Genomic DNA, 24,329 nt, shown 5'->3' on the forward strand with positions numbered 1-24,329 from the left:
TTATTTAATAACATCCAACAGTGAAAAAGTTCAAACCATCTCATCCATCAATCATGATGGGAAATGATCATATCCCCTATTCTAATGTCTCTGAGCCCAACTTCACATCATGACAGTCATACAGAAACAGTCTTCAGTCAGAGGCTTCTTAAGATTCGTTGCTAGATTGTCTGCTACAGCAAATCCTTCCTCACCATCCAGTGCTTTGAAGACACTTTATATGATTTATATTTCATTTTCTTTTTGGATTAATAGTGTTTTTGAGTTGATTACATTTATGTTGAAGGGATTTTTTTTATATAGGAACAGTTGTGGCAAAGCCTAAATTAAAGATTGCATTTTTTTTTTCCATACAAAATTTATTTGAATGCTTTTCACACAACTTTTCCAGTGGTGCCAACAAATACTTCCACATTTTCATCCTTATAATTTTTCCCTCCCCAAGAATAGCCACCTTTCTAAAATCTCGTCAGTATTCTTTCTGGACAGTCCAGAAAAAATACAGAGGAGTTTATATATTTCTTCTCTTGCTCAACAACATCTAGAAAGATCATTTAACACATAATGCATCTTATGCTTTACAAAGTCATTTTGGGTAAAGACAAACATGACAAAAAAAAAACATTTATGTGTACAAAAAAACAACAACCAGACAACCCAATCTGAGGCACATGTGGCAGAATCCAAATCAGTATGATGTGAACATAAGAGTTGAGAGTCTTTGGGTTAATCAGTAGTAGAAAAGCAAAGTGACACGAGATGAATAAACAAGAATAATTTCACGTGCAAAATATGAACGAAGTGCATACGAGTTTAAATAAGAAAAAGGAAAATAATCCTGAGTTAAACAAAAAAAAAAAAAAAAACAGAATCCTAGAAACAGAAAAAGTGCAGGAATGAAGAAGTTTGTGAAGGAATGGAGACCATGTGCCTTTCAACTACAAAAAGAAGGAAAAACTGAGGCAAAAAGAACATTAAAGGACTCATTTTGGCTGGATCAGGTTCGGTAACAATAGTTGGCTGCGGTGAAAGCTCTTTGCGTTTCCTGCAGGAAGACGTCATCGTGTTCACGCTTTGATAACACCATTTTATAACACCATTTTACATCGGTTCCCCCGCTCTGAAAAGATTATAAAGATTAGACTGAAAATTAAAACCACTGCTGTGGTTTTTAAAATGCGTCTAGTTTCATTTCGTCTACACAAATCACAGTTTTAATGTGATTGTGTCTGATTAGTTTGGAGGAAACCCATTCGGTGGTTTGACCTGCACACTGTTTAATGTGCAGCAGATGGTGCAGGATGTCGTATACGGACGGACCACAACAATTTGTGGGTATGTATGCCTGAAACAACAACGCGAATCATATGATGCGGGGTTTGCTTCACGGTTTGTAAATTAAACCAATTCACATTCAGAAGAAATTCTGCAAATCAACACATCGGGCTAATTATCTGAGGAGGATGATGCAGCAACTCCGTTTAGAAACACTGACGGGACCAAATAAGGATGAGAAGGCACAAGGTCAACTGGCTTCAGCAACTGCTCTCACAGTCCGTCAGTTTTTTTTGTACAGCAGAGTCTGAAACCGCTTCATTGTAATCTGGTCTTTATTTCCCCCCTCCGAAAGGAAAACGTCGACCCCAATATGAAGGTTGGTGCAGGTCTGATGACAGCGGGCCCGGTCCTCTCCCTCTCTCCCTCTAAAGGCTGCCCCAGGTGTCTGGAGGTGGGAACTCGTCCACGTCGCCGGACTCGTCGTGAGATTTGTCCCCCAGGTTGAAAGTCAGCTTGTAGCGCAGGCGCACTTTTTCCTGAAAAGAAGAGCCGCAAACGACAGGTCACGGTCCGCTCTCAGGGTGAATCCGACCCTGCTGGACACAGATAAAGCACATCAGATGTTCTCTGTGGTGAAATGTGGAGAAAGCACCTTGTGAGGGTTGGCCAACAGCAGGATCTGTGTGACGGCGGCTGGAGGGAGGATGGGGTTGAAGGCTGGCAGGTCAGTACAGGAGGGAGGCTGCAGCTTTACTTTCATTACCTGGGAAACATAAACCCACTGACTAGTCAAAGCCCCAAAGGTTGGAATAAATTTCCAATGTTTATAAACACAAGAATTATGATTAACTTTCATTTGTTTTTCAGAATGTCTCAAACCGAGCAGGCAGAGATGAAAATGAAGCATTTATGTGAAACTATTGGCAAGAACGAACCGATCAAGATTTCCCAGGTCCATACCGATTCCCGGGGTTCTTTATAGTTTCAACAAATTCTGATTTTTGTTTTCTCTAAAGATTTCAGAAGTTATAAGTTGTTTGAATCCAACACAAACTGAAGAATTACAATAAGATGCCAGTTTCTGCATCATTGACAGGAATGTAAATATTGTTTATTTATTTAATTATTTTTTTCCATCTTCATTTTGCTCTTTCAGCATTGTGTGTATTTATTTTTTTACTTGTGAATGGAAAGGCTAAAAACTAATGAAAAAAATTAATAATTAAAAACAAGAACCTTAACTTTCATCTGTTTTTTTTTATTAAACTCAAAAACGTGCATGCAGCTGATTGCTGCAAATTTAAACTGAAAATGGTGGTACTGATTACTTGTGGCGCATTTAACAAAATAGGAAACAATATAATCACATATACTTTGTCAGTATTTGATTAAGTGACGCAAAAAAAAAATAAATAAATCACCGACATACTCTGGGAACGGCTGCCTGGAAACGGATGTTGGTAACGGGAATGGGAGCCGAGGAAAGCATGGAGATGATCACCACCAACACGTCGGGCCTCGACGGAGGACAGTCGCACGCAAACGTGAACAAAACCCTCAGGCTGTGTTTGTCGAATACAGTCACCGGTAACACACTGCCTGCAACAGATAAACAAACTGTAAATGAAGAATGTAGATAAGAGTGCAATAAATGGCTTTGAGCTGATCACAAACATCTAAAGTGGATACTGGACGAGCGTCTCGCGACACGTTTTGACGGATTCGGGAGCAATTTGGTTGCGGTTTGTTTTAGGGGTTGGATATTTGAGTTGGAAAGAAAACTTTACTGGTAAGAATCTGTTCACATTTTTCTACCTGATCGGTTTCTGTGTATGCAATAGTACCCTTCACAAATGACTTCCATGTATTGTTCCTGAAATCTGTGCAGCGTTCTCACACAGAGCTTAAAAAACTTTAGGAATTTAATAAAAACACATCAGGAGAGAGGAAAATACAAGTCAATGAGAACTGTAATCTCTAATTTTATGCTTTATATGATGTTACTATAGACATGTGCAAGGTGACTTTATGAGTAAATAATCACGGGGGAAAAAAACAAAACCAAAAGACAGGCAGATGTTGAGCTGTTTTTTTAGGTGATGAACTAAATATGATGCGAGTTTTACTGATGTCACAGCGGAAATCTGTCGAGATGCTTTAAATTCAATGTCTACAATTTTCACTGTAAAATTAAATTAAATTCATGCTTCTTGAATTACACCATCATAAAAGCCTCTGAAGTGCAGAACAACTCCGACAGCCGCTGCAGCTTAAAGGTTTGGTGCTTACTAGGTTTGATTGACTCTAGAGGCACTGTGACGTCTGCTAATGAGATGCGATCGTTGGGCTCAGCGGATGATGAGGTTTTGTCTCCAACGCCAAGACTGGAGTGGAGGACGCCATCAGGATGCTCCGACTGGACGAGGAGGCTGGACGTCGGCCCCGGACCCGCAGCAGGCCTGGAGCTCAGCCCAGACTTTGCTGGGAGATCTCGCAAAGGGACCTTAGAGTGAGGCTGGAGTTTATCCCTGCAGAGGAAACCCAACAAGCAAACCCCACAGAGGATCATTTCCTAGCACAATCTAAAATGGTGTTTTAATCAAACATGGCTTAAAAGAAATTTGACTGTGCAATTTAACACCTTGAAATTAGGTCTCTGTCTCTTTAAGAAGCTCCTGCTCTTTAAGACTCTCCGCCTTCAGGAAGTCGTCACAACTATGCTTCTCTATTAAGCCTTTAACAATGATTTTTTTTTTTTTTTTACCCAACACTTCACGGAGAAATAGTTCGTATGGTAAGTTCAACAGAATCGCAGTTCCACCAGGTGTCTGCTAATTGCTGCAGTCAGTCTGGAGGAGTTTTGTGGAAAGCTTTGAAATAGCAAGTGTTTCTGCAAAGAGAACGGCTGCCAGTGGAGAGTCAAGAATTTTTTAAAATATTTTTTATTTCCTTTATTTAACCAGGTAAACCCCATTGAGATCTAGATCTCATTTTCAAGAGGCAAAAGTCTCCAAGACACAGCAAAATAAAACTAATGAATACATATGCACAAGTGCAAGACAATAGAAAACAATTTAAAAGCAGTGACACTGTTTAATAGAGTCTCGTTGACTGTTTTTGAGAAACCACTCGAAATAAATACAATGAAATCAACTCTTGGCACCTTGAGTTTAAACTGGAGCTGATTCCAGGCAGTAGGAGCGTCACGCTGAACGCTTTAGTTCCTTTTTCAGTTCCAACACGTGGAACACGCAAAAGAAAAATGTTATTAGAGCATAAAGAACGGGAAATAACAGAGCTATATGAGAGAGAGCTTAAGTATGCTGGAGCGAGTAGAGATTTATATATGAGGATCATCAGGTGAATGTTTCTCCGCACACCTAAATTCATGCTTTTCAAACATGGCTGAAGGAATCACAGCAGAGCTCTAGATGTGTTTTAGATGAGGGAATTACATTGAAACACAATGTAAAGCTCAACAAGTCAATTTTACATAATTTCCCCCCTTTACATATGGAACCATTAGAAACACTGATGAAAGGTTTGACAGGTTTCCACTCACCATTTCACCTGTTGGCTCTCTGGAGGTAGAGACTGCTGTAACAACGTTTTCCCCAGCAAATCCAGCTCTTCCATTGCTCTCGGTGTAGCAGTGCCGCCCCCTGCTGGTGCAGCCTGTGATGTTTGCACCACAGCTGGTTGCAGCGCTACCGCCGGAGCCAAAGACTCTGCGATATTTAAGGGCTGACAACAAACGGAACGTTTGACGCAGTGAGACAACAGGCTGCAGAATATAATCGTTTTCATGCCAAATCATAACTGCATTTGTGAGGGTGCTAATTCCCACCTGAGAGATGATGTTAGAGTCACAGTTTTCTGATACATTCAATCCTGAAAAGCAGGTGGAGGGGAGGGAGGGATTAATGATGTGCAAGTGGTAAAAATTAAATAACTCTCAGGTTTAAATCGTCTGTAGCGTGCTTACCAAGAGACATGAGTTCATCATCCAAGAGGCTCAAGCCCAGGCTCTGAGGTGCAGCCTGTGGGATGTTTTCTGAAATGTTGAGGCCTGTCAGGTCTAATAGTGCCGAGCTGCCGCCATCTGATTTAGAGTTGAAGAAAAAGAAATTCAAATAAACACAAGCACCTTAAACCAAAAGGGAGAAGTTGCACACAACTGCAACAATGCCTCTGAAAAGACAAACGCACCTTGTCGAGGGGCGAGAGACGTTCCTTCTTTCGACACCTCCTCACCCTTAACCAGCTTCCTGTACAGATTGATGACCTGCGTCAGGCTGTCGTTGGCCTCCAGGATGTCGGCTGCAGGGCGTAAACGTGTTAGCGACGTCACTGTGGCATTCAAATGCTAAACTTTAAACCCAAACGTACCTAGAGCTTCGTCGTTGTCTTCTGTGTCGCTCGCTAACCTGAATAACGTTGGCCTCATCTTCTCACAGCGCTGATAAAGATCCTGTGATCAAAAATATGTCACAATGTGCAAACAGCGTTGCTAAACAGTAATTTATCAAGTCAATTTTTTTCATATCCAAATCTAAGGCTGGGCTTTTCCCCAAATTCCTGGTGTGACGCTATGGTTCCACAATAAAAGATGAATTCATTTCAAGGCGCCTTAGTTTGTTTTTTACTGATAAATAAAGTGGGCACAGAATCAAACTTACAGGGATCATTTTAATTGTGCCACACATGCTGTATGATTAAAAAGTGGAGGGGATGTCTTTTAATGTAACAAAGAAAAATAAATTATACTTTACCCTTAACAAGTTTACAGAATGACAAAATTTCAAATCCAGACAAAAGGGAGTTTTATCTTCACTAAAAGCAACGCCTGCTATGAACTGCATCAGCTGCTTTGTTAACGGTCCAGCTTTTCCTGACATGCAACACCCAACAACAACAACAAAAAAAGAAAAATATATCACAAAAATGGGAAGAAATGTAAAGCAACCATATAAAAGAAAACCTTTGACTGCGTTGGACCACCAAAAACTGCAGCCTGCGCTGCCAGTGAACTACCAGTAGATGTCACCCTGTGCCGCTTCACGTGAAATGGTAAATTTGCTCCAATAGTGGCGTAAAAGAGCAAATGGTGAAATTCTAATATTATATTTTTCTCATATTGAGCAACTCTGGCGACCTTAAGCAAGCAGGAACTGAAGAGTCAGACAGAAAATTAAAAAAGGAGTCAATGTAACAATGAACTGCAGGAGAAACAAATGTGTCTATACATTTAAAAATGCTGATCTACTGTAGTTACACCGTTAAGAAAAATCAATGAAAACCAAATGAGTGATAGATGACTTTGTTAATGACTGAGCGTTACAAACCTTGACGAGCTCCTGGTTGCTGTGGGAGCAGCTCTCCTTGCTGTAGCCCTCCAGCAGCTGACTCAGCAGGCTCACGCTCTCCTTCACCTCCTGGATGGCGTTCACTCGCTTGGAAACTTTCTCCACTCGCTTTTGGTCCTGGGGCAGGGGGAATAACGCGAGACAGGAGAAGTCATCTTAACTGGACATTTTCGAAATCCAGTTATTTTTTTAACAGGACATGTGTCCAAATAATTAAATTATTCTATTTAGCTTTTAAAAATACAAAAGCAATCAGTTCAAAGCCACTGAATTCCAACACAGTTCTAATATTTACATCAAATGAAAATGACATAAGGGAAATGACGGCGATTCAGGTTTTCTGCAAACTGGACTTTTCATTTTAACAGAAATCAAAATCGTTTGCATGCGAATTGATGTGCTGCACTTTGCGAACTGAGGCACTCACTTCTTGAACCATTTCCTTGATGAGCTTGTTTGCTGCTCTTAAATCATCAGGCTGGGTGCTCTTCAACAGGCGGGACAGCATCTACAATAGCAGGATGAGGCAGAAGAGAGTGGAAAAAGAAAGAGGAAGAGGAATGTGTATATAGCGAGTCCTCAGGAGTTCAATTTCACATGACCTGATGGATTTTTGTTCATTATGAGTTGAGCATATCCACAAACGACCCCACTAATTTCCCCCCGAAAAAACAAAACAAAAACGATCTGCTTCACGATGATACATTTTGCGTCTTGATCTCTCGTCACACACCTTGGATTTCTCCTCGTCCTCAAAGATGGCAGTTTTGGCTCTGGGTGGAGGAGGTGGGAGTGGTTTGTCACCAGGAAGCACAGGATCTTGCTTTACAATGCCTGGAAATGACAGGAGCATCTATTAACTACCCACAAAACGAACTCCTGACAGCTTAGCCTCTGCTAAACACAGTGTGGGAATACTTCAAGAGCATCCCAAAAACATTTCAAATCTGGCACAGATTAAATTTTCCCTGCCCTAAAGCGATAACCTCTCATCTTGTAATTAGAGCGTTCATTTCAAAACACATCAAGTCATATGTGGGAAGTCCATTTTTAACATCACAGCAGAGTCAACTACTCATGACCCAGGAAAGCGGTCTTGTGCTTGAGCTAAAAGCAGAACTGATTCCATCTACCTACATGCTGGAGAAGAGCAAGTATGGAGAACCAAAACCAACATTATCAGCTTGGGAAGAGAAGTAAAAACTTCCATAAGCTACTTTTGGTTAATCTACCACACACATAAAGAAAAGGCAGTAAAAATAATAGAGAAACCCTCTCAAAGTCAATTCCTTCATTACTTAAAAGACAAAAAAAAAAGAGCTCACCTTGTTTCTTCAGCATCTGATAAGCTTCGGCTATCTTTGCCTCATCAGGGTACCACACGGTCCAGCTGTACATCATCTCCAACACCTTTGCCTTCACCGGCTCTGGAGCCCGGGATCCTAAATACTACAATGAAGAGAGAAAATGTCTCAAATACTGTAATGATTATTTTAGAGCTAGGCTGGAGACGGCAGACTCCTGAAGTTTTTAATCCATGTCAGCGCTCATATATCCAGCTCTAATTCCTTTTAACAGGATGCAAATCACCGTTCACAGAAGATTTTCATACACAGGTCAGACTTCGAATAATGTAGTTTGGAAAACGGATAGTTTGATAAATGAATGGATCAGCAAACATACGATGGAACAGCAAAACAGTCTGGAAATACAATTTTTTTTTCTATGCTCCATTTAATTTTTCAAATGTATCCAGAAAGACGATACCTGGTTACGTGAGGAGGAAAAAAGTCACAACAAATCAAAAGAATGCTCACAAATACTTAATATGATATACATCAGGGATGCATATCTAACATACAATTTTCATTTTTATTCTGAAAAGAAAGCCATAAAATTTCATGTAAATACTGAAAAATAAAACTGGTTTTACTCATGAAGCACACAAAACCCCAACATAAAACAGAAATGTGTTCTCTAACACATTTTTGTGTGCTCATATCATGAGCACCAGGTGTGATTTGCCTGTTTGTGTTTAAGCAATTTCTGATGGGCTAAATCTAAATCCATTGCCTTAAACAAGCCTTTATTAATTAAATCATACATTTTTTAAATGCCTTTTCTGTAGTGATATTTATTTCACTTCTATTTCCCAGTAAAATAAAATTCATATTAAATATACATATGTCCAAATACTATAGACACACATGAGCTTTCATAAGGTGCAGTAATTTTTTCCCAAGTTTACATCAGATTATAAACTTCTCCAGTCTGTCAAGGAATATTTTTATGGGAACAAAGAGAAGTTGCTTTTTATAGCTTATAATTTAGACTGTGTATTGAAAATTTGGCTGCTTTTGGCTGGATTTCAAACACAATGAAAGTTTTATCATTCTTGCTACATCCATACAGGCTCCACTCTACAAAACACTGGATGGTGAAAGACGTGGTTTCTCCTTTGTTATTATAGCTCAAAAGAAAGGAAACAATCTCAAGCGTATCAAGTTGCTATAAACTACTAGTGAGACAAGCGAGACGGTGTTTACCTTCGGTGAGACCACCTTGATGAGCTCATTAAGAAAGCGAAACTTTCCCACTTCACCATGAAACTTGTTTCCACAGTTCTTCATACACGTCTCAAGTACCTGGGAGAGGACAAGAATTTTCATTTTTGTATATATCCATCTATCCATTTGTAAGATACCAAATTTTACTAAAAGCTTGGTGCTTATTGATTTCAAGTCTTACCAGTAGTGCTTGCATTGCCTCCCACTCCTGAGGAGACTGGATTTTGTGGCCGAGAAGTCTGGTTGCAAGCTGAGGCCTGGTGATAATACAAATATTAATTGAAGCCTTTTCAAATCCTCTAGCCGTTTAAAACATGGATGCAAGCATTTTAATTTAGAATTAAATGATTTTAACAAATAAGACAAAAAAAAAAAACGACAAAAACAAAAGAAAAACATTTGGCTTAAATAAACTGCACTGTTTCCAACCAGTCAAACTTTTTTTTTTTTAGTCAAGATTTTAAAGCACTGGAAAGTATTTCCCCCCTTAAAAGTTTGCTTTTCTTTCACAATTAAATGTCTGAGATGAAACAACTTTTAAGGTCACACAGAAGGTAATCTGAGTAAACTCAAAATGCATTTTTCACATGATGAATTCCACCTGTCCCAATGTGAGAAATATATAGTTCACTTGCTTGTTTATTCCTGAATTAACTGCAAGAAGTCCCTTTTTTGGGTTCACTTTGACCAGGCACAACCAAGAATAATTGTATATTTTTTTAAAGTATTAACTAGCTTAAAGTACCATTCCTCCATTTTGTAACACCCTTGTCCCTCGCAGGGTCGGGAGAGGTGCTGGTGTCTATCTCCAGCAGACATTTCGAGCAAGAGGTGGCTCAAGGTGGCTCCAAAAGAACAAAAGGTTTTGGAGTGACCTAGTCAAAGTCTGAACTCAAAACCACTTTAGCATGACCTGACTAGTCTTTCAAGTAATGTTTCACAGCTTTTTCTCTCAAAATTTGAAATAAGCAATTTAAAATAGCTTTCTCTCTTTACTGAGCTCATTTTTGACAACTGAAAATTTGTTTCCAGATCTGAAATATGTCATTGTAGCTATAAAAAAAAAAAAAGAATAAAAGAAACCTTTAAATGGACAAATAAATATTCATAATTTTCATTCGCTATCTTACCCATCTGGTTCATTGTCGAGTTTATCACAAAATGCCTTAATATTGTCCCAGTCAGTTTCCTTATTGAGAGGATTGGTGGCCTTGTCTGTGTGTGAGAAACAAACATTACATTTAAAATCATGGAACAAATTTGTGCCAGCTGGATGAAACAAGACTCTGTGACTTTTTTATATGTTTTAAATTGTGCTATGTTTGTGAGTAGCGAAATATCACAAAATATCTGTGGTTTTACGGGTAAATAAATCAGGAAGATCTGTTCTTTGCAGAAGTTCAGGAAGGTGTAGCTTTTGGACCTGGTTAGTATCAAATGGACGCTTCCAGGATATTTACATTCATTCGCTTTTTAACCGACGACTGACAACGTTAGGTGTAGACGCTAACAGCAGAGCCAAAAACAGCACAAGTTGTAGTTGTCGTTCTTCCTTGTCACCAACTGCACTTTGCTGACTTAATATTTTGACAGTGACAACTCATTAGCCTGTGACGAGGCTGTCGGTGACAACCGAAAGAAAACACGAGTTTAACCACAAAGATCCCTCTAAACCTGTATCTCAGCTCTTAACATCGCTTAAAACGGCATCATGTCTAGTAATGTATGATGACTTACTGATCAGAGACTGAAGGCTAGTCTCATCAGAAGGGGCCGCCGCCATCTTTACAAGATTCGTACCAAGTGGCTACTGTCGCGTGACTTTTGTAATATCGCGTGGATGGGCAGATATCGTCGGCGTCACCGTCATGTTGTGAGTGTCAATTTGGTTAATGCATAGGCAAACAAATTGTCCCATTATTTGAAGCAAAAGCTCGAGTATGTATGAATTATGCATGTGGATGATTATTATTATTATTATTATTATTATTATTATTATTATTATTATTATTATTATTATTATTATTATTATTATTAAACTGTTAATATTTTAGTGACTTTGCTGTTTTTGTTCACTTAAGAAAAACTCATAAAATGGCGGACGCACTGACCCGTTTCTTCTCTCAGGTTGTGCAGCGCCTCCTGATGGCTGAGAGGAGGAACGACAGAGTGGTTCAGAGAAGAAAGGTCGAAGGTGTACCGACAACAAATGTAGCTAATCTAGACTACAGTAACTCCACTGCTTTGAATGTTATCACATGCCCAGTTTTTTTTTAATTGCAATCCGTTTTGAATGTTTTAGTTTTTGTCGAGAGTTTTGAGTTGACCCAGCGTCAGTTAGAAACTGTAGCAACAATGAGGCGGTGTGTACCAGGTCGAGGAGGAAACTACCATTCCCATTTCGACATTATCACAGCATCTGGATATTATTCGCGGACCCAAGAAACGAAGACGTCTCTCTAAGTAGGTTCGTCAAGAGGCTCGTATTGACTAAGCTGACTTTCTCGGCTCCGGGCTTCAGTTGGTGTTATAACCACACCAGGCTCGTGCAGCCGTTTGAGTGTCGCTAGTTTCTCACGGGAAATGAACTTAAGCCTGTTTGTTTCGTACTGGCAACAGTTAGCTAACTTCTCGCACGACTGTGGTCCATGTTCCTAACGTGACTCTGTGGACGTGGGTGAGTGCAACGCCTCGTAGTTCGGGTGTTGCCTGTCTGACTGGCTGCCTGGCTGCCTGTCGACCTTCTGCAGCAGCACGCTGCCCCCGCTGCTGCTGCCCCTGCTGCTGCTGCTGCTGCTCCGCCTGCCGTTGCGGTTTCCTGTCTCTCCTGACGCCGTTCGAAACTAAAAAGACATCGATTTTTTTTTATGTATTTGGCTTTAATGCAGCCGCTCATGAGTGATGAACAGTAGCGCGATGGGATCCCTGAAGGCTCTCCAGGAGTGGTGCCGGATACAGTGCGAGACCTACAGCGATGTGGAAATCAGGGACATGTCCGCGTCCTTTCGGGACGGCTTGGCGTTTTGTGCCATCATACACCGCCACAGACCAGACCTGATGTAAGTACAACCTCTCTATGTGTCTGATGTGGCTTGAAACGCCACGAAGCCTAACAGAACGTCAGCACTGTGAACAATGTTGGAACAGAAAAATACAAATTAATGGTCATCACACTCAGCTGCAAATTCACTTCCAAGTTTAATCAGAGGATCGATCACAAGGCTTTTTGTTTGTATAGCCTAAGATGTGGCTCCATTTCATTCACAACAAATGTAATGTCTAGGCAATTAACGAGAAAAAGAGTGAAATCAGTGCACAGAAACGTATAATCAAGCAAAGACAGATTCAGATTCACTTGCACACCTCGCTGACAAAGTAGTCAGTCACTTTATAATGCCAGTTGGTTGAACAAAATGACCAGTGAATGGGTTTTTTTTGTCCACATTGATATAATAAAGCATCATAACAAACTGAAATATTGTAGTTTGTTGAGCAATTGCTTGTTTCCATTCTTGAAAACGTTTAGGCGTGTTGTGTTGTCCAATCCAAGCCCCCTGATGTGTTCATCAGTGTGGGGCAAGCCTTGCCATCTGTCTGTGATAAACACCCATTCTCTCTATATTTCACACCCACACAAGATAACACAACATCATCCGTGGTATTTAGGTGGTTATTTATGGGGAAGTTATAGGGATGACTTAATATTGTTTAAGTCAGGCTCAAGAACAGGAATTTCCCAACACATTTTAACCCCAATAAAATGGCCATGATCTGATTATAGTGAGAAATTACCTTTTTAAATACAGAGACTTTTCCCTTTTCAGTAAATGCTTTAAAAGTAAAGCAATTGAAGGACTTTTTTTGGTGGATTTTGAAGAGTTACATAAAGGTTAGGGGACAGATGTATTAAATATAATGTTGGATTTTCTGCATTTTCTGTTGAACTAAAGACTAATACTTCATTCAAGCAAAGATTTTTGTCTGCTCGCTTGTGTGTTTAAATCCTTATACAAATTGAAGACTGTTGGCCAGGCCAAAGTGAAATCTTGAAATCTGCATTAATCGGGATCTGCATAAACCCAGATCCTGTTTAAAACAGGATCTGAGTTTTAATTAGTATTAGAATTAAGTATAAAGCAGTTTGTATGCTAGAAATTTGAGAACTTAACAGTGGTCTTACTTTGTAGCGTTCTTTCATCTTTTTCCTTTAAATTCCATGAATACTCTAAAAAACAAAAAGAAGTGGTAGATTTTTTTGTTTGTCCCCACAAAAATACATTCCAAATACTAAAAAAAATACTGTGATCTGTTGAACAACCGACTACTTATCTCATATCTTATTATTGTACATCCAAACAAAGTGGAACCGTGCATTTTTTTCTGAAACTATTCAGTTTGTTTCAAGTAGTGCTTCGGTGGGAGATTGACCTTTTACTCCTGCGCAGGGAGGGAATACAAGGCGACACAAAACACAACATCATCTTTGTGATTTGGGTGGTTTGCTGTAGGGAAGAGGTTCAGGATGACTTGCCACTGCTTTGGTTGAGGTCAAGAGCAGGAAATGTTCTCACAATGCAGTTTGTTTGTGTAGCAACAATTAACAAACCATTGTCACCTCCAGGCCTTTTGCAGAACTGGTCAGTTTAACGGCCAACAATAGGTAAATATAATCAAATAAATTCATATTAATGCAATCCAAACATTTAGACAGATTCAGAATTGACCGACATGCAATACACTTTGACCACAGCTATGACACACATGGTCATTTATCTGCAGATCAAACTACGGTAGTTTCCTATTTTAGATTAATATAGATTCAGATTCAGACAGTTAATTAATTCTGGTAGGCAATTCATTTGTAGTCTTGCTGTTTTGCATTTACTTCAATGGAAACTCCAATGGAAAGTCAGCCAAATCCGGAAAACAACCAAGAAAACATCATTAAAGCTGGAAAGTGGAGGCTTTTCCTGGTTGACTCCTGTTTTTGTTGCTCTGTTGATTTGGCTTTTGAGCAATTAACATTATTATTATTTTGAATTCTAAACACTCATGCTTAACACCAGATAGCTGTGCTGTTTTTAGATGGAGTTCCCTGTTTGCCATTCACTAACAAATGAAGCAATTGTAACTTTATTACAATTATTGAATCAAACGCTTTTTATCTGCTTTCTCTTGTACTCATAAAATGGTGTTTAACTTTATTCTGGAGGTTGACGTCTTTATAAACTTAAACCAGTTTCTAAACTCTTAGTTTCGCATTTAATGACAAGGGGAACATAATCAGATTTTTCCATTATGATCTTCAGATCATGTGACAGTTGATCCTTGGTGTTTGATCGGGACATCTTGACAACAAATACCGCATAACTGGAGCAAAGCCTGCTTGTTTCTTTGAAAAATACTATTCCGGATTCCTATCGTTCTTGTTTAGCAAAGAGGAGCTTGGAGTAGCTTTGCTTTGCTTTGCAAAGCAGAGCGAAACGCTGCACAGATTATTATCAACATTCCAACGTTGGCATGCTCTCAAGTCACATCACAGGACATGGCATTATTACAGAAATCAAATTTATGTAAACACATAATCCTACAAAGCTGTTTTTATATTAAATTAGTGATCATAACAACAGAGGATGCAAGAAGTGTATGACAGTTTGTATTTTTAGTAAAGGGAGCATAAGTGAGAACAAAAGTAAAACTAGAGCGCATCTAAAATAAAAACACTGCCACTGCTAGCAGTAATTTAACATCAAAGCACCGGTGACACAGCTTCCTTCTCTTTAAGTTTCAGGTTAGAGTGTTTTCTCTGTTTGGGAAAAAAAATAAAGTATTTTACACTTGAAATATACAAGTGTGAAATTTGTCATGCATCACAGCACTATTGTTTGCAGACATCTCTACACAAACACATTTGATTTTATGTTATGCATCCCTAAAAAAAACTTATCTCTACTTTCTAATGTTTATTGGAATGCTGCAGGAAAGGTAAATATTATATTTGCTCTTTCCTCCGGAGTATCGTTTAGCCCTTGCTTAAACAATTGCTCTTCTCTGCAGGGTGACAGCAACCATTCACAGAAAATCTGCGCTGCATATGACTCACTTTAGAAATCCTCTCTGTGTCGCATAATACAGCTCTGTTGGTAGCGCCTGTGCTGAGCAGCGGTAGGATTTCCTGCCGGAGCAAGTCAACGACCTCCATTGTAGTGGCTGGTTTGCACACAAGCCTTCTGTAAATCATGCGTTTGTGTCCTTCCCCTGGTACTTGGTGACAAAGACAAAACATCTGGTGGGCTGATTTTTAGATTAGCATCTTGTTTCTTTTCAGAGTGCAAACAAGACTTTGCCTTGATGTTACAGAGTACATATTGACTTATTAAATCTTTGACTATCTGGTGGAGTGGAATATGGAGGGTTTAAAGGACAAAAGTTCATGGATCATTTATACTTCTTGTTTTCCTTTGTGCATACCCTTCTGCTTAACTTTCTCTTTGCTGCCGATGATCAGCCGAACTCGCGCTGATCCAGACAGGCAGCCCTGCTGGTCTAATCTGTGCATGAGACTTCTCTGCCTGTCAGACTCTATTTGCCATCAATTTGGATCCAGGCCATTGTTTCCCTGTATTGTACTCTGCAGCCAACCGTTTTCATCTGAGTAAAGTGGCAGTGATGCGGAGGAGAGGCGTCATCATAATTCCTGTGGCCAACCATTACTAACACAGGGGGAGTCGGCATTGGTACAGCCAAATTAGTCTAAGCTGGAGTGCCCTGCAGAAGTATGGGTAACTTTCTCCACATTGTTTCACATTACCACCCCAAAAATGAAAATATACTTAATTGAGATTTTATCTTGTAGACCACACAGGAGAAGTGGTACACAGTTTTTAAGCTTCTAAAAATGCAGAATTGTAAAGTGTGGCCTGCATTGCATTCTGCCCTGAGTCGATGATGTGTAGAACCACTATTAGTATTTGGCATCAATATTTGGTAGGATGAGAGTCGCACACATACAGATTCTATGAAAATAGTATATCTATATAGTTGCCTGGACTTTCTCTGCCTCCATGCAACCCACTTGATGTGCATATTTGGTTGCTGAGACGCTAAAAAGAGTGTTGGAACATTGTGATGAGAGAGGAGAACCAGGAAATGTAAAAAGTCTTTTAGCTTTTGTGCGAATGAAAGGTCAAAATGCATAAAAATGTAAAGGTTTTCCCAGATATCAGGCTATATAGACTAAACCCATTGTTAGTAAAGTTTTACTGCAGGTCTTATAATCAGTCGATGGTTTTTGACCCTCTGTCTCCTCAGGAATCAGGTGGTAAATAGCTGCTGTTAGCTTTTTTCCTTTTGCTACCTCCAAGTGATGTAGCCACTTCTTTTTTAACGTTAAAAAGATATCAAGACACCTTGTTGGCAAAATGAACATTTATGATGATAAAAAGGGAGTCCAGATGAAGTCCAGACAATGTTCTCACCTTTATCTCAAGCAGCATTCAGAACCTTTGATGATTATTTTTGGTTTGTCTTCTTTTGTACTTTTTCTTGTGAAAGGCAATGAAAAAATTTGTACTTTGGACTATTTTTTTGTTTTGACTTGATTTGTGAAGAATTGTGTTGAGCGTGTTCAGATTTTTAGACTGCTGTAGATATTTCTACTAGTACTTTATGTATAATTTTGAATAAACTGCTTGTGATATCAGTTTTATTGAACGTTTTAAGCTTTTATTCTCTTGTATTTCTTGTTAAAACTCATGAAATGTAAAATGTTTATCAGTAAAACAAATTTTCGTCTAATGCCGAGTACTTATAGGTACATTGGTAAATGGCAAACTGGAAAGTATTTTTGTTCTGTCATAACTTGAGTCTGTTTTTGTTTTGTTTTTTTAGTCAGGACAAAAATCTTCTGACTGAACTAAATTTAACAGAGTTACTGACACAGCCAGGTTTTCACCGTGAGGATTTTAAACCCCTGACACACAGTCAAAGGCGCACTGTTCCTCAGCATTACTCACTCCCAAAATAAACCAAGAGTGGGGCTGAGTTGCAGAGGATTAGGATTGCAGTTCCAGTCGCACGCCTGTTCTCATCATATACGTCTTTGTCAGCGAGGATCTAGAATATGAACCCTGGCCAATGGTTTCAGGGAGTGTTGTAGGTCACTCTCGATTCATTTTGCAGCATCGGAGGAGTTTAACACAATCTTGATATCGGGTGTTTTGTGTTGGTGCCATGAGAACTAGATTAGAGAGAACAGAGGTCACTTTGTGAGCCGATGACACACAGCTCATTCAGAGGATTCTGTCTTCTTGAAACAACCACATGGTTTCCAAAAGCTTTCGCCAAGGACAGGGTGTGTTTTTCATTTTTATTTTTCCCCTTCCCTTCATGCTTCATTAAACATTTGCATCCACACAGACACGGTTATCCCAGCGCTGCTCAGACGTTTTCCAGTTTTACTGCAGGAAGTTTGCCGGCAGGGGCCCGGCTGTACTTGCTTGCTCCAAGCACCTCAGGGCCAAGTCTTGTAATCATCAGGCCCACGCTAGTTTGAGGCTGCCGTTTCTTTCCCTTTGTTCAGGCAGTTTATCGGCCTCACGTGGCGTTTATGTGGAGGTTGGACATTCTCAGCTGCGGTATGTGTTAAGCAGACCAGCTCAACATTGCTGTGTGTCTCGCTGCCCTGCCAGTAATAGAAAGATGATGAGTAAGACTTTGTCATAAATACCATACTGTTCGGGAAAGGAATGACTTTGAAGATTCTTTGGGGTTTCTTCAGTTTGGTTGCCTACTAGTACACAAGTACATAAGCTGTTAAATAAATCAGAGCCAGACTCTGGTAACACAAAAAGTTACCAGAGTCTGGATGGGTGAAAAACTGACAGCAACAGTCAATGTGGTCGATTCATTGTTGTTCCAAGTTCTTTAAGTTTAAAAGAAATTTAAAACAACACTTTTACTGTCTCTTTTATGCAAATTAGAAATTGATTTCAGTACCAGGGAGGAATAAAGAAAAAGAAATCAAATAGCAAAGGTTGTATTAAAATTCACTGCAAAATAAAACAATATGTAAATACACTAGTAAATTATGCAAAGATAATTTCAAGGAATCCAGGAGGCTTACAGCTGCTAAGATTTAAAAAATGAGCTTGTATGTAATTATAGTGGCTACATGCTAATTTGTATCTGTCTCTCTCTCTTTTTTTTTTATTTCAGAGACTTTCATTCACTGTCTAAAGAAAATGTCTATGAGAACAACCGTCTGGTGAGTCACAAAGTTTTGCTCTCACAAAATCATTTTTTGTTTTTAATGATGGAGTATCAGCTCATTTCTTGCAAGCTAGCTTTCAGGCATTGTGTCTGTGAGCCGCCTGTTCTTTGGGGTGAATGCAGTCATGGCTGGCGTGACTTTGATTTATTTAACAGCTTATGTAGGGTTAATGTTGCTTAATCCTGGTGGAGTCTGACTGAGGCTCAGACTCTGAGGGAGACATGTGATGCATTCAAGGTCAGAAAAAAAAGAGCATATTCTTTGCACATGCCTCAGAAGTTACGAAGAGGGGATTGTAATTTGCAACTTTTTTTTTCCCAACTGTTTATAAAAAACCTATAGGGGAAAAATAACTTTAATGGCATGAAGACATTCATACTCCTCTAATGATTGCTGAGCAGCTTTTTGCTTGTTTCTACTAGGATTTTGAAAACTTTTGCAATCAGCTCCAGGTATTTGAATCACCCTCTTTCCTTTCACCCTGATCTTTAGTTCCCTTCTCAAATTGTTCCATCCTCTTCATAATATCACTATTGCTTCCAGTCATTATAGCAGCAATTTTACCAGCAGCATTTATTTTCCCTTTGGGATCAATAAAATATTTTGGAATTGAACTGAGCTGGTAAATGAGAAGATTTCTTTCATCTTAAATATGCCAGGGCTAGGAATATATATTTTTTTAAATTATATGTAAGATCATTAGCTTACATGACACAAACAGGCTGCTGCATCTCATATTGTCTCTCTTTCACTGTCAGAATGATTTTTAAAGGATGTGAGGGAAAATGCTCAAGCTCCATTTGGTTTTGCAAGCTAATCAAGCATAAAGCAGCCTCATGGCTCACCGGTTAGCACTGTTTGTGTGGCTCACCTGTAACAATCACAGATGGTAAACCAGCGACAATTATCAGGAATTCACTTTCTTCATTCAAGTAAATCCACAAGGATTTAATGAAATCAATTTGATAAAATCAGTATGTCATTGTCAAATTAATAATCAGGTTAGCTAAATGATCAAAAACAGTTCTCTATATGCCCAGCCTGCTACACATCACGGACCCCTGGCACCTCTCAGCTACTATAATTTATCAGCCTATCAGATAATGTTCCTTCCCTTCCTCCTTCATGTTTCTGCTGCAGGCATTTGAGGTGGCGGAGGTGGAGCTGGGAATTCCAGCCCTGCTGGACCCAGAAGACATGGTGTCCATGAAAGTGCCGGACCGGCTGAGCGTCATCACATATGTGTCTCAGTACTATAACTTTTTTAACAACAAGTCCCAAGGTGGGTCCACTTTGTTCTCCAACATCTTCAAAGTCTGCCTAACCTGACTCCTGATTTTGCTTTTGCTTTGTCAACCACAGCAAACCCCCCGTCTATGAAGAGGCTCAGTACAGTTAGCCATAATGAACCAGCTCAAAAAAGGCCGTCGACTCCTTTAGAAGACAAAGTGGTTGAGCCTGAGGTAAAGTGTGTGAAATGGCATGGAGGGAAAACGCATTCAAATGAACCAATGTCTGTGTACTTGCGTTGGTTTTCACACTTGACTGCTGGATTTTGGTCTCCATGGCTAATATTTATTAAAACTTCATGACAGCAACAAGTATTTTTGAAATAAATTCTATTAAGCCACATGTTCCCTCCTTTAAATGTGTATCTGAAGTCATGTATATCTGCATGATCTGTGTGGTTTTTTACTGAGAGGCCAACATTGCAGCAATCCTCATTGGGATTGATATTTCTATGCGTCCCTGTTTGGGCATTGTGTTAAGGCTGGGGGGGCGTAACCTTAGCAATAGAATAAGTCTATAAAGATAGCCTCTGTATCCTGTCTTTCTGTTTTCTCGCATGGCTCCAACTTCTTTCCTCCATCCCATACTGGCATCATATCCTCCCCCTTCCTCATGTCTGTAGATGGAAATTCATTCCTCTTCCTGTTCTTCATCCTCACATCTGGTCCCCCCTTCAGTCTCTGGTCCTGAGCCTAGGCAGTAATGTGGGGGTGGGGGTTGGGGTAGTAAGTAAAGGAAAACCCTTTAGGTCAGTGTTTTCTAATCATCTTTTGTGTGTAAAAGACTAACAGCGGTTTTATCCTAACATCCTGTATGGCAGGATTTCCAATGCTTTGCCTTCTAAGCGCTTTACATAACACTCAGAAATGCCTAAAAATATAACAAACCTAAATTTCAGAAGCTGCTATCCCCACGACCCGACCCTGGATAAGCAAAAGAAAATGGATGGATGGATGAATAAATTTCAGTCACAGCAAAATATATTTGAGTGCTAATGTTTTTTTTTGTTTTTTTTAACTATTTATTTCTTTAAGACGTTTTTGTTTTAAGCTGTGCAGACGTGAATCAGCGAGATGCAGATGCAGCCAGATTAAGCAGAATGAACAATCCACATCCTCAAATCCTGACTCCATGTGTAATCTCCCCCCTCCCTCATTGCTCTACATCTTGCCCCCTTCCCCTGATGTCTGCTCCTTGTGGCCCCTCCGTCCTGCAAACAACGTCCTGGGTCTGTGGCGTCGTCGGGTCCTGCCTGCGCAGACCGGTGCAGAGGTGGCTGCAGCGGCAAAGCGCAGCAGTCTGAGCAGCACTTGTGCTGCTTGCCAGAAACACGTTCACCTGGTGCAGAGGTTCCTCATCGACGGCAAGCTCTACCATCGGAACTGTTTCAGGTGAGGACTGAGAAGACGGCTGCAAAACATCAGTGGAGTCAAACATATTTTGGGCATGTTAGAAAAAAATAAACTCCTAGATTAATGTGACATCTATTTAAACAGATTGCTGTAGCTAATATTTAATCAGAATTGGGTATTTTATTGTTTATAAATATTTTCCTTCCTAAATTATAAACTCATATTTGCGATATAGATATTTTGGGGCACAAAAATGGCAATAAATACAATAAAAAAATACTTTCTTTGTTTTTAACCAAAGAAAAGCACACTTTTAAAGATGGTGGGCCTTGGGCGTGCTGACATGTGAAAAAAAAAATCTGATTTTTCAAAAATGTAAGAAAATGTGATTAATTGGGGGAAAAGCAATTTATTGCATAACCCTAGCTTGAATGCAGTTCAACTGATGTTTTTTGTATGAATAGTTCCTCCTGTTAGTTTCTAGTGAAGACATGTTTATTGTGGCCTGCGCCAACAACAACCATCATGTTAGCGCTTAAAGATTTTTAGCAATGAGTTTAACATTTTCACTTTCTCATATGTCATTTTTGTTTTGATAATGCAAATATGGTGGATGTGCTTTATATGTGCATCATAATTACAGAATTATACTTAAGCAAAATACAGTATAAAATCATGTTTTTATGTAAAACAAAAAAAAAACTGAGTTGTGACTTTTATTGACATAAGATTTATCATTACAATTTCTAGGGTGACAGCTCTGTGTTTCTGTAAGAAAATATTTAGGTCCATGTTTTTCTTTTAGGTGCTCAGAGTGCCGCAGCACTCTGCTTCCTGGATCCTACAAAGGAAATAACTCCGGGGCGTTGGTGTGTGCACACCATCTTTCAAGACACGCTTCAGCCAGTCAGAACGGTCGTCCAGATCTCAGCAAGAAACCAGAGGACGTTCAGTCTGCTCGGACCGGCCGCAGTGCAGTCCCCTTCCCCGCGCTCTCTGAGAGGGATGAGGCGAAGACCCCTTCTCCAGTTCGCTCAACAAGCACTGAGATGCTAGCTAATGACACGGTCACAGCCACTGCTGTAGTAACAAGTAAAGAAGAGTCTTTGGGTGAGGAAGAAGAGGAAGCGCGTCCTTCTTCTCCTCCTAATCCTTTCGATGAAAGTGATGAAGAGGAGGATGAGGGTGAAATAGAGGAAGAAGCTCAAGCTAAAGAAGCTTCAAATGGGGATCTCCCTCCTCCTTCTGATGGTGAAGCTGCTGAAGCCAGTCGACCTGTTCCTGCACCCAGGAGGGTGTCAGAGGTCACCCCTCCACCTCGCCCAGCGCCTCGGGTTCGGATGTCCTGCACCGCAAACAGCTCCCCAGCCGGTAAGTTCCTTCATAAGGATCTGAGTGCTCTCAAATTAGATGCACAAACATTTGTTCATACTTTTTTTTTGTTGAAATCACAGGTGAACATCTGAAGCCTCCTGCTCCTCCCAAACCAAGAGAAAGATCACAGTCTCCTGGAAGGTGGGCCAGTTTTCTCTGCGATGCCATTTCTCCTGGGCATCGCCACCATTTCACCTCCCTGAATCATGTCATTATCAGTTCCTCGTCACAGTTCTGAAATGCATTTTGTCGCAGCGTGAACCGTCACTGTCTGTGCCTTGCAAAAGTATTCATACCCGTAAAACTGTGGGATACTTTGTCAACTTACGACCCTAAACTTTGAACTGCAATGTGGGGATTTTATGTGATACACAAACAAAGGGTGGAGTATAATTCAAAGTTGCAGAAGAATGAAGCATGGATACTTTTTTTTCCAAATCTAAAAGGTGTGTCATGTACCTTTTAGTTATAATACTTTATAACTCTATCTGTGTTGTAATTACACATGTAATTTTTAGAGGTATGTGTACTTCAGTACCGGCACATCTACAGACTGAGATTTTACATTTTTACACTAGTTAAAGATCAGTCAGATTAGATGAAGAGCTCCTGTAAACAGGGTTTTCAGGCAGATTTAGGCCTAGACATTATGAAACGATCTATTAGAATGGTTCCAACACATTATTGCACTATGTTGTAATGTAAAACTTGACATTGTAGCTCCAGTCAATTTTTACTGTTTCTGCTGAAGAGAAGCACACCCACAAATTCAGGGTGATGCGCAGAGTTAGTTTCCCGTTAAGACTATTTGACATCTGCACAACTTAAGGAGCTTCAGTGTAGAAGGGGACAAATACAAATACTCCATAGCAGATTCCAATTATCAAACAATGTGAAAACTATTTATCATTTTCCTTCCACTTCACATCACTGCAGTAAGTTATTTCATTGTGTCTTGATGTAACGTTGTTGAATGACAAATTGAAAAAGCGTTCAAGAGGTATTTATGCTTTTCTAAGGTACCGTGTGTGTGTGTGTGTATATGGGTGTGTATGATGTGGTTTTCCTCCGTGTGACCCCTCCATCACTGTCTGTGTTTCATGGTTCAGTGGCACCCATAAACTTAAAGACCCACCTTGGCTTGCCCTGGTCCAATCAGAAACTAAGAGGAAGAAAGCCCCTCCGCCGCCCCCTCCTGGAGTGGCATCGCCCCCAAACACGGGCTCTCTGCCTTCTCTCCAAGCAGAGGGCTCTGGACCCACCACGCCCCCCAACCCATTTGAGGACGAGGACGATGAAGTCAGTGAAGAGGGAAGCGATGGAGGAACGGCTCCACCCGCAGTGGCGGCCACCCACCCATGGTACAACATCACTCACACGCCTGAGGGGCCAGGTTCAGAGGTCACGCCCAGAACAGGAAGTTCGTCCCGTTCTGCCAGCCCAGGCAGCGCGAAGAGCAAGAAAAGGCCGGCCCCTCGGGTTCCCCCCCAACCGGCTACTGGGAACCAAGGTTGGTTTGATCAAAACCTCATTTAGCTGAACATTTACACTTGAACCAAATATTAACATTAAACTCGTATCAGCAAACAGCGTTTACAGGTTTGTGCTGAGTGATTGAAGCATTAAGGGGTTTTCCAGAAAGTTTCACCAAAAGAAATCGAGGATTCCTTAACCATTTATTTTTGTCTCTAGTTGCCTTTACAACATTTTTGCCAGTCCTCCAGATCTATCTTGGAACTTTAAGATGCGTCTTTGCTCCAACAGACCTGGATCAGGTGGCCGAATGAACTCCTAAACATGTGATCCAGTTCTGCAGGGGCCTGGTTAATTT

General features: G+C 40.1%; 2 protein-coding genes across 7 annotated transcripts in view; one reads left to right on the forward strand and one right to left on the reverse strand.

Annotated features, from left to right (window-relative positions):
* LOC129366784 (ADP-ribosylation factor-binding protein GGA1-like) lies at positions 1-11,646 on the reverse strand. 2 transcript variants are annotated; one of them, XM_055040820.1, is made up of 17 exons: positions 11,583-11,646; positions 10,342-10,426; positions 9,393-9,468; positions 9,191-9,289; positions 7,970-8,093; positions 7,378-7,478; positions 7,072-7,152; positions 6,624-6,761; positions 5,668-5,749; positions 5,488-5,598; positions 5,264-5,380; positions 5,126-5,169; positions 4,841-5,022; positions 3,568-3,806; positions 2,708-2,877; positions 1,931-2,041; positions 1-1,814 (listed from the first exon to the last, which is right to left on the reverse strand). In XM_055040820.1, the coding sequence occupies exons 3-17, from the start codon at positions 9,405-9,407 to the stop codon at positions 1,704-1,706; spliced, it is 1,725 nt and encodes a 574-aa protein (XP_054896795.1). In that variant the 5' UTR covers positions 9,408-9,468; positions 10,342-10,426; positions 11,583-11,646; the 3' UTR covers positions 1-1,703. The 2 variants fall into 2 exon arrangements, with proteins under 2 accessions (XP_054896795.1, XP_054896794.1); XM_055040819.1 differs by lacking the exon at positions 11,583-11,646 and adding an exon at positions 10,949-11,013.
* Positions 11,318-24,329, forward strand: part of micall1a (MICAL-like 1a) — a 19,117-nt gene continuing 6,105 nt past the window's right edge. For 2 of the 5 annotated variants that reach the window (XM_055040807.1, XM_055040812.1), the window contains exons 1-8: positions 11,928-12,270; positions 18,428-18,476; positions 19,623-19,764; positions 19,845-19,945; positions 21,033-21,163; positions 21,930-22,495; positions 22,579-22,639; positions 23,608-24,008. In XM_055040807.1, coding sequence (XP_054896782.1) covers positions 12,113-12,270; positions 18,428-18,476; positions 19,623-19,764; positions 19,845-19,945; positions 21,033-21,163; positions 21,930-22,495; positions 22,579-22,639; positions 23,608-24,008 — 1,609 coding nt within the window. In that variant the 5' untranslated portion in view covers positions 11,928-12,112. Of the gene's footprint in view, positions 11,423-11,571; positions 11,679-11,927; positions 12,271-18,427; positions 18,477-19,622; positions 19,765-19,844; positions 19,946-21,032; positions 21,164-21,929; positions 22,496-22,578; positions 22,640-23,607; positions 24,009-24,329 lie in introns of those variants that run through there. The other 3 variants (XM_055040811.1, XM_055040808.1, XM_055040810.1) reach the window with 3 other exon arrangements.

Source organism: Poeciliopsis prolifica, unplaced genomic scaffold (assembly GCF_027474105.1).
Source record: "Poeciliopsis prolifica strain line A6 unplaced genomic scaffold, Auburn_PproV2 SCAFFOLD016, whole genome shotgun sequence".
In the NCBI taxonomy this organism is placed as follows: Eukaryota; Metazoa; Chordata; class Actinopteri; order Cyprinodontiformes; family Poeciliidae; genus Poeciliopsis; species Poeciliopsis prolifica.